The following is a 10,325-nucleotide window of genomic DNA, read 5'->3' as shown; positions in this document are numbered from 1 at the left end:
CATCTATCAAACTTTTCGGATTACGTGGACCTGGGATAATACAATTTAAGAATATATATGGACTAGTCATGCACAACTCGGGTGGTAGATTATAAGGTGTAAGAAAGACAGGCCAACATGAATACAGTGTCGCAGATACAGAAAAAGGCGTGAAGCCATCCGCACACAAACCTAACCGAATGTTCCTTGGTTCACTAGCAAAATCTGGATATGTCCTATCAAAGTGCTTCCAAGCTTCTCCATATGAAGGATGACACATAACACCAGGTGGTCTTCTATTTTCAAAGTGTCATCTCATATGAGGAGCAGAACTCATCGACACATATAACCTCTTTAGCCTAGGTATAAGAGGTAAATAATGCATCGCCTTGATAGCGACCATCTTCCCGCTGGAAAGCCTCTTGAAACGAGGCTTTTCGCAAAATTTACAACTGCTTAAATTGGCATCATCTTTATAATATAACATGCAACCATCTTCACAACAATCAATTCTCATTGACAAAAGTTCTAACTTAGAAACTAATCTCTTTGCCTTATAGAAATCACCAGGTAATTCGATATCGGAGTCAACTAGTTCACGCATAAGGTCAATGATAGAGTCCATGGCTCCTTGAGAAATATTCCAATCAGATTTGATACTTAGTAATCTAACTGCAACAGACAACTCAGAGTGCGGACTTCCTATTAGCTAATATTGTATCGAATATAGCTTATATATATATAATATTATATCGAATATAGCTTATATATATAATATATATATACTTACACTATACTATGCACTAAGTATCAGTGCATTAGCTAATATTATATCGAATATAGCTTATATATATATATATATATTATATATATATACTTACACTATACTAAGTATAAGTGCATTAGCTAATATTATATCGAATATAGCTTATATATATATAATATATATACTTACACTATACTATGCACTAAGTATCAGTGCATTAGCTAATATTATATCGAATATAGCTTATATATATATAATATATATACTTACACTATACTATGCACTAAGTATGAGTGCATTAGCTAATATTATATCGAATATAGCTTATATATATATATATATTATAGAATAAAGCATATATATATATATATATATACTTACACTATACTATGCACTAAGTATCAGTGCATTAGCTAATATTATATCGAATATAACTTATATATATATAATATATATACTTACACTATACTATGCACTAAGTATGAGTGCATTAGCTAATATTATATCGAATATAGCTTATATATATATATAATATATATACTTACACTATACTATGCACTAAGTATGAGTGTATTAGCTAATATTATATCTTTAACTATTTTAGTTAAATACAAATATTATATATATATATATATATATATATATATATAAAGACACACACGCACGTTTCGTAGTACTATTCATCCCTTGTATTACAAAAGTATTACCGGCTTACATTTATATTATTTAGATAGTAAATACAAAAGTGATTTTTAATTTTGATCATTGTTAACCTGAATAGAGACCAACTTTTGTCGCTAATTATACATGAATTTAACTTTGGTCGCTAAATTTAAATTAGATTTATTTATATTTTATATAATATTTAAATTAATAATATAATTGTTAAACGTTAGAACTGGGCCCCAGATTAGCGACCAAAGTTGGTCTCTATTCCATTAAGCGACCAACTTTGGTCGCTAAGTTTGAATCATATTTATTTATATTTTATAAATTTTTTTAAATAAAAACATATTTATTAAAAATTTTATAACTGGTTCCCATTTTAGCGACCAAAGTTGGTCGCTATTTACTGACCGTTTAATTAGTGACCAACGTTGGTCGCCAATTTTAAATTATATATATTCATATTTTATAATTTTTTCAAAATAATAATATAATTATTAAAATTTTGTAGGTGGGTCCCACTTTAGCGACCAACATTGGTCGCTAATCTTAGTATACCTTTGACCAAGCAAGTCTGGCCAGTCCAGTCAACAGTTTGACTAAATTAGCGACCAACCTTGGTCGCAAATTTATTTCAAATATTTATTTTATTATTTTCGCTAGTTTGGTGACCAACTTTAGTCGCTTTTTGCGGCAGACCAACTTTGATCGCTAAAGTTTGATCGTTTTTTTCTGGAATTCTAGTAGTGACATAGCTAATTTTAGCATAACTTGTCTTCAAACAAAACGACCCCGTATTGTTGGGGTGTAATATTTGTTATACCATCATGTTAAAGTAACCTACAATATATAACATATAGCTATCATTAGTAAACCTAATTTATTAAGCTAAAAGTAAAGTAATTAATATTATGTTCTGTTGAAAAAAATTAATAATCTTTTATATCCGGTTAAAATATAATGATTATAGATTTACAATATGAATGTTCTTTACACAATCAGTTAGTGTAACTTAAATTAATTTATTGTTAACTTGCAAAAAAATCATTTTTCCATTCAAGTTGGTCTCTTTAGTCTCACATGGTCACAAACCTTGAGAAAATAAGAAAAAGAAAAAAACCAGAAAACGCATCTCAAAAAGTCGCACCAAACTATAAAAATAGCGAAAACTGCAAAAACTATAGTTTCAAATGTAAGTTCATGTTAAATTCTTTTATAATATATATAATTTTCGTAATATACATATCATAATCAAAGCTTGTTAATTATTTGAGGGAGACTATAGTGTTCAAACTTTTGACAAACTTAAAGGACTGATGAAATTGCTCATAAATATATTTAAAACACCATTTTTGTTATTTTCTACGTACCTTTGAGTTCGCTATCTATAACATGAGTGTTAAGATGAATGTGCGATCACATATGATTAGATAAAATAAAAAATGACTATATCCGACAATATGTGCAAGTGCATATGTTGAGAATAAATGTGAGAAGGCCGAATGAGAAGGTTTGGTCATGTCCTGCCAATCTACAAAAGTCCATAGTCGTGTAACAATGATGTAAGATGTTAAAAATGGACGGAATAGACCTAAAATCACATGAAAGGATGTTGTCCGGAAAGACCTACAAATCTTTGAAATTAATACAGACTTAGATAAAGTTATGACACAATGGAAGAGAAAAATACATATAGGTGGTACCTACTAGTTGAGAATAGGTCTTAGCTTTGGCAAAGAACTTTTATTATTATTATTATTATATATATATATATATATATTTTTTTTTTTTTACTTGCACTTTTATTTTATTTGGCGGGTTTGATAATGATATGAGTCAAGAAGGAATACAAATTTATTATTGTCTACATCAATTTGTTTGGAAGTGAAGCGAAGTAATAGTTGCTGTTGTTAACTTCGAGTTCGTTATACCACCCCTACGCCCTCTATTATCATCAACTCCTTTATGGCTTAGGTTGTTAGGTAATTGCCTTAATTTGACCTTCTTCAGTAAAGCTTTATGATTCACTCATAATTATATTACTTCTTAATATCTAATCATGATAATCAAAGCTTCATAATGTAGCTTTCTATTTTTCAAGTTTCATTCATGTTTTCATTAAGTTGACGTTAAATTTAATTTTACAAAGCTGAATGCATCATACAAAATAAGATAGCGTGTCCAATATGTTTTTATTGTATACCACAACAATATACTCAGTATTATTCCTAGTGGCGAGGTCTGGATATTTTTAATTGTATAACTTTGCATAAATGTAATTGCAAGAAAAATCTTCCAAGTTAACACTGCAGTCGAAATAACAACCAAGAGGGCAACGATCTAGTAGGCGTTTGGACATACAAATTATAATTTTTGAAAAAAAAATAGTATTGGAATTTGAAATTATGTTTGGTAGGGGTGTACCTGTCGGGTTGGTTCGGATTTTATAATTACCAAACCAAACCAATTGTGTCGGGTTATTAAATCTAAAGACCAAGCCAAAGCAATAAAACTCGGGTTTTTTGTTCTCGTTTTTTCTCGGGTTTTCGGGTTATTCGAATTTTTTTTTCCGGTAAAATTTTTCGTAGAACAAACATATAAATTGTACTCAAAATATTTCTTTAGTCCTAGTAAGATACAACTATATAAAGTATTTTTCAAGAAAATAATACAAAATATGAGATATGTCACGGCATTATCCTAAAATATTCAACAATAAAGACAATAAAATTATGTAATATAAATTTTGCTAATTAAAAAGCCATAATAAAAATAAACATAATCTAAAAGTACTAAGTCATGCTAAAATAAGTAGACTAATAAGGGAGTATTAATTATATGACTAAACGCTAAAGAAAAAATAAAAATATGTTATACATTTTTATCTAAATTATTGCAAAACAACAATAGATATTCAATACTTCCCGTTCGTAAGTATTGAATTGAATATTTTTTGTTAGCATTAGTATTGATTTGATTTTGGTTTGAGCTTTTGTTAGCACTATTTAATTTACTAATGTTAATGACCATAAAACTTATTGGAACATTCAAAAGTTCTAAGTCTAACCTTGAAATAATAGTTCAAAAGATAAAATTATGAATTCTTCTAAGAAATGTTTATAAATTACATCACAATAAGTATATTTATATATTAAATATATCTAAAATTTCTATATATGTATTGTCGGGTTGGTTTGAATTCGGTTTGACTTTCTTTAGTTAAAACCAAACCAAACCAAACCAATTATGGTCGGATTTTTTTTCCAACACCAAACCAAATCAAACCAAATCATAGTCGGATTTTTTTTTCTCGGTTTGACTCGGATTATCGGATTGGTGTGGTTTGTCGATTTCCTTTGTCTCATTTCACTTGAAAAATGTTACAGTTTTGTAAGTGGGGAAAGAAGTTTTTTTTTTTTTTTGAAAAACTTGCAAAATTTCATAAACAAACGGATTTTGTAAAAAGAAAATTGAAAAAAGAAGTTTTTTTATAGGCAAACGGGCCCTATTATTGGACCATAGAAAAAATGCAACAAAGAGAAATCAATTTAATTGGTAAAAATAGCACGGTATGGCTAGTTTTCGGACTGGTCATTCAAAAATAGCTAACGTTTACGAAGTCAATGAAAAATAGCCATTATTTTGCTGCAACAGAGATCGGTCCAGCATAATATACTGGAGTTCGGTGCACCTGTATATGAACTCCAGCATATTATGCTGGACCGGTATACTTTGCTGACTCCAGTATAATATACTGGAGACTGGAGCACCGATGCTCCAAACTCCAGTATATTATACTGGACAATTATACTTGCTGGAACTCCAGTATATTATGTTGGAGTTCTAGTGTACTTATGCTGGAACTCCATCATATATATTATACTGGAGTTCCAGCATAATTATCCTGGAACTCCAGTATAATATGCTGGAGTTCAAGCATACTTATGCTGGAACTCCAGTATAATATACTGGCGTATTTTCCGGATTTTAAACAATATTTTCGCTCAAATTTATCTTTACATGAAAATGGCTAAATTTCGATTACTTATGAAATTGGGCTATTTTTGAACGACCAATTGTAAATCTGACTATTTTTTAATTTCTCCCATTTAATTGCCCTATAACTTATAATGAAGATATAAGAAACCGTGACTCAAATATACAGGTCTCAACTATCATAGCCAGTAGGATCTTAATTAAAGACCTCAAAGAACTTCATGTGAATTTTACTGTTAAACACTATTTTTACTTGTTCTGAAAAAGCAATTCATGAAAAGCTATAGTTGATCATTTTCTTTTTTACTTCGTGAAGCCAAGAATTCTCCAGTAATATTAGTGTGACTGTGACCTACATGTAGGGGTGACAAAATGGTTAAAAGAAAACAGTTAACCATCTATATTGTCCATTAAAAAATGGGTTGAATGATGAACTTTTTAAAAATGGGTCAAATATGGATAAGAATCATATTATCCATATTATCAATATGGGTCCAATGAGTCTAACTTTTACATTTGTAAAGCCTCAAATTTGGGGTTCCTCAAGTTAGGGAGACTAAAAATTCTCCCAAAAGTGATCATATGCAAGAATTCATGGATAATATGGTTACCCATATTATCCGCCGGTTAACTCCTTTTTTATCCGTACTAAATATGGGTCGGGTCGGATAATTGATCTGTTTTTTTCATTACACGTTTTCAACCCGAACCATATCCAACCCGACCCGCCCGTTTGCCACTCCTACCTACATGCTATACGAGAATTGTAATTGTAATGTAATTAGTGGTTAAAATGGTTAAAAGAAAATAGTCATTCACTCATATTATCCTTTAGAAAATGGGTTGGATAATGAACTTTTTTTAAAAGAAAAATGACACTATACAGCCGCTGTAAAAATAATAGCCGAAAAATGAATAAAATTTGTATATTTTTTTGTATATATATATATATACATTCTGTATGTTATATACAAAAATTATACAAATTTGATACATTTTTTTCGGCTACTAAATGTAAATAGTTTTTGGCGCGAGCTACAACTGATAATACCCTATTTTAAAAACGAGTCAAATATGGATAAGAACCATATTATCCACTTAGAAAATGGATAACCAATGGATATCATATGAGTTTAACTTATACATATGTAAAACCTCAAATTGGGGGTTCCTCAATTTTGGGAGACTAGGAATTCATCAAAACGTGATTATATTCAAGAAGCCATGAATAATATGGTTATCTATATTATCCGCCGGTTAACCCATTTTTATCCTTATTAAATATGGGCCGGATCGGATAATTTATCTGTTTTGTATTACTTATTTTTTACCCGCCCATATCAGAGCTTACCCACTTATTTGCCACCCCTTTTCACCTTTAACTAGATATTTTCAAATTCGAAGTTTTAGAATGAATAACAATATTGCGATAAATATGATCTCTTCACCTTTAATTTAACGACAATTTTGAGTTGAAACTCTAAAGTGAAGTGTAGAGTGCATTTCGATTTTATCTAAAAGTTTAATTACTCCTAGTACATATTAAAAATAATAAAGTTTTATTTAGTTAATTATGTCTTCAATATTGGGGATGTAGCTTAGATGGTAGAGCGCTCGCTTGGCATGTGAGAGGTAAGGGGATCGTTACCCCGCATCTCCACTCCTTTTGTATTCGTGAGTCGAGGATCTTTCGGAAACAACCTCTCTAGTCTTTCGAGATAGGGGTAAGGTCTGTGTACACACTATCCTTCCCAGACCCCACTAGTAAAATTTTACTGGATCGTTATTGTTGTATATCTTCAACATAGTAATTTTTTTTTTTGGCATGAAGTGATTTTCTTTTAGTGCTGTTAAAATTTAAATTAATTAAACAAATAAAATAATATAGAAATGATTAAACCAAAAAAAAGTGTGACGTACAAATTTGATGGTTGATACCTACTTACCTTTTGCCAAATGGAAAGGCCGAGAGATCAAATAAATCTCGACGCTTGAAGTGTGAAACTTTTACATGCAGAGTAGCCATCATACATACATATATATATATATATATATATATATATATATAGGGATGGATGGAGCACTGAGATACCAGGTTAATATTAAAGGGTAATACTCTTGACCTAGAACATAAATTTATGAGTATAATTTCATTAAAATTATAATAAATAGCAGCTATAAATTCATAATTTTAAAGATACAATGAGTTTAAAATTAAAAATATTTAAATGTTGAACTCATAAAACCTAATTTTGAATTCAATCCGGCATATACATAGTAAGAATAAAAATCAAGAGTAGGTCATTTTGGTCATTTAACAAAGGTATTGTCAATCACTGCCACAAAATGTTAACTGATGAAGAAACAAAATCATATTATTCCCTTCAATTTTTTTAAAAACTCAAATAGTATAGCTTTTTCCTGTCTCCATCTATCATTTCCATCTTACTGTCAACCTCTTTTCATTTCCACAAAAGCCCTAACCAGGTCCCCTTTACACTTACCAATTACCATTACTTCCCCTCCCCTACCCCCCACCCCACCCCACCCCAAAGGAGAGGACTACTGTTGCTGCCCCTTTTCTAGGAAAAATATCAGCCAATCGCTGCATACATTTTCAGAAATCAAAGCCCCATAAAAGCCAATTCCCCAAACATCAAAGGTTTTTTTTTCTAGGATTGATCAAATTATTATTGCCTTAAAAACCAAGAAAAGCAAACAAAAGTTCAGCCCCCCCCCCCTAAATTCTCTCTATTTTATTCCAACATATAGCTAGGCCCCTCAGGAGCCTAATGCAATGTATAAGTACCGGATTCAGCGCGAAACATAAATTTAATATTGCAATATATATTAGGAACCAATAACATTAAAAATACAATGGATTTAATACTAAAATCTTTAAAGATTAAACCCACAAAAATTAAATTTTAGATCCGCCTGCCCTCCTCACGTGATCATAAGCAAGCAACTTAAAAAACCCTAGATCAGTATAAATCTATTGGTTCTTAGCCCACTTCCTAGCTTCTTTATACCCTAAAATTTTTCTTACATCCTTCTTTTTCTTCACCCCTTTATAATTAAATCTTTCAAAAAAAAAAAAGATCAAAGATAATGGAGTCTAACCAAGAAGTGGATTCTCCAAATCATGCCAATATCCACAACAATATGATATCCACTTCTTCTGCAGCTAATAATTACTTAGCTTCATCATCTTCTTCTTCTCCAACAACCCTAAGCCGATATGAAAACCAAAAACGCAGAGATTGGAACACTTTCGGTCAGTACTTAAGAAACCATAGACCACCTCTTACTCTTACTCGTTGCAGTGGTGCACATGTTCTTGAATTTCTGCGATACCTCGATCAGTTCGGAAAAACTAAGGTTCATACTCAACTCTGTCCTTTTTACGGACACCCAAATCCACCAGCACCTTGTCCTTGTCCTTTACGTCAAGCTTGGGGTTCACTTGATGCACTAATTGGTAGACTTAGAGCTGCTTATGAAGAAAATGGTGGAAAACCCGAAACTAACCCTTTTGGTGCTCGTGCTGTTAGGCTTTATCTTCGTGAAGTTCGTGATTCTCAAGCTAAAGCTAGAGGTATAAGTTATGAGAAGAAGAAACGCAAGAAACCAACTTTGTCTCAACAACAACAACAATCTTCTGCTGCATTTCTACCTCCTACTTCGACTTCAAGCTAATAATATATCGAAAACTGTCACTCTGCCTCTTCCTTCACAAGGTAGAGATAAAGCTGCGCACAAACTACCCTACTCAGACTCTACTTATCGGATTATGTTGGGTCTGTTGTTGTTATTGTTGTCGTGGTATGGTATGTTCTATTTCTAGCTGTTTTAACAAATTGGAATTTGGAACCCTTTTTCTTGCTACTATTTATGGAAATGGAAACACTGATCTTGATCAGTACTTTTTTTAGCTAATTATTAAGCAAATGATGTAGAAGTGATAGTGGTAGTAATGGAAGTGGTACTGGCACTGGCTGTTATATTAAATATTAAAAGAAAGAAAAAAAAAAGATGTAGGTGAATTTTGTGCTATAGATCTACCAACATTTTTTTATGGACATTGGCTTAAACCCTATTTATGATTTATGATTTGTTGTTTCATAGATTTGCTATATCATGTTTCATGTCTTTTTGCAAATTTTTTAATAGTAGGGAAAGTGTTAGTGACTTTGGCTAGATCATATGTCAGCTTTGTCTAGGACTGGTCTGTCTTTCACACTGCAAATATAGACCGAATTTCATCATCAATCTATCGAAAATAAGAAAAGTTTCATTTCCAATCATCTTTCTTTCTTGGCTAATATTTTTGTACATAAATGGTTTTCATCTATATGTTCTTTTTTGGTATATGTATTTTTAATTTGAATTACTATATATTTTTTCCTCTCCGGCCAGTATAAGCATATTTTGCCGGTCAGCTTTAGTCAACTGACCAAGGAAAATTACATTCTTACTTACCTACATCTTTATAATCCAAGGGTTTTAAGGAAAGCCCTTTCAAATTCCTGTATAAGTTAATCATTAGTATAACAACTTTTATTTGCAAACTTGTAAATTTTACTGCTAATTAGAACATGTTGATACTTTTGTTCAATTATTAATGGAATATACTTCATCCGTATTCCAGTTTATGTGAACGTATTTCCTTTTTGGTCCGTTCCAAAAAGAATGAATCCTTTCTAAATTTGGAAACAATTTAGAATAAACTTACAACTCTACCCCTAATGAGAAGCTTTTATAACCACACAAATACTCTGGCCTCTTTTTAACTTGTTTAGGACAACATATTCCAGAAGTCTTCATTTTATCTTAAACTCCGTGTCCAGTTAAACAGGTTCACATAAATTGGAACGGAGGGAGTATTGGAAGTAGTCTATAATCTGAAGAGTTTAAA

General features: G+C 31.1%; 1 protein-coding gene across 1 annotated transcript; it reads left to right on the top strand.

The window, feature by feature from the left end:
* Positions 1-8,428: 8,428 nt before the first annotated feature.
* On the top strand, positions 8,429-9,346 carry LOC104223018 (protein LIGHT-DEPENDENT SHORT HYPOCOTYLS 3-like). The gene has a single exon (XM_009774372.2). The coding sequence runs from the start codon at positions 8,519-8,521 to the stop codon at positions 9,104-9,106; it is 588 nt and encodes a 195-aa protein (XP_009772674.1). The 5' UTR covers positions 8,429-8,518; the 3' UTR covers positions 9,107-9,346.
* The last annotated feature ends 979 nt before the right edge of the window (positions 9,347-10,325 follow it).

The sequence above is a fragment of the Nicotiana sylvestris genome, chromosome 1 (assembly GCF_000393655.2).
Source record: "Nicotiana sylvestris chromosome 1, ASM39365v2, whole genome shotgun sequence".
Lineage (NCBI taxonomy): Eukaryota > Viridiplantae > Streptophyta > Magnoliopsida > Solanales > Solanaceae > Nicotiana > Nicotiana sylvestris.
The sequence above is the reverse complement of the archived record's forward strand: the minus strand, read 5'-3'. Positions and strand labels throughout refer to the sequence as shown.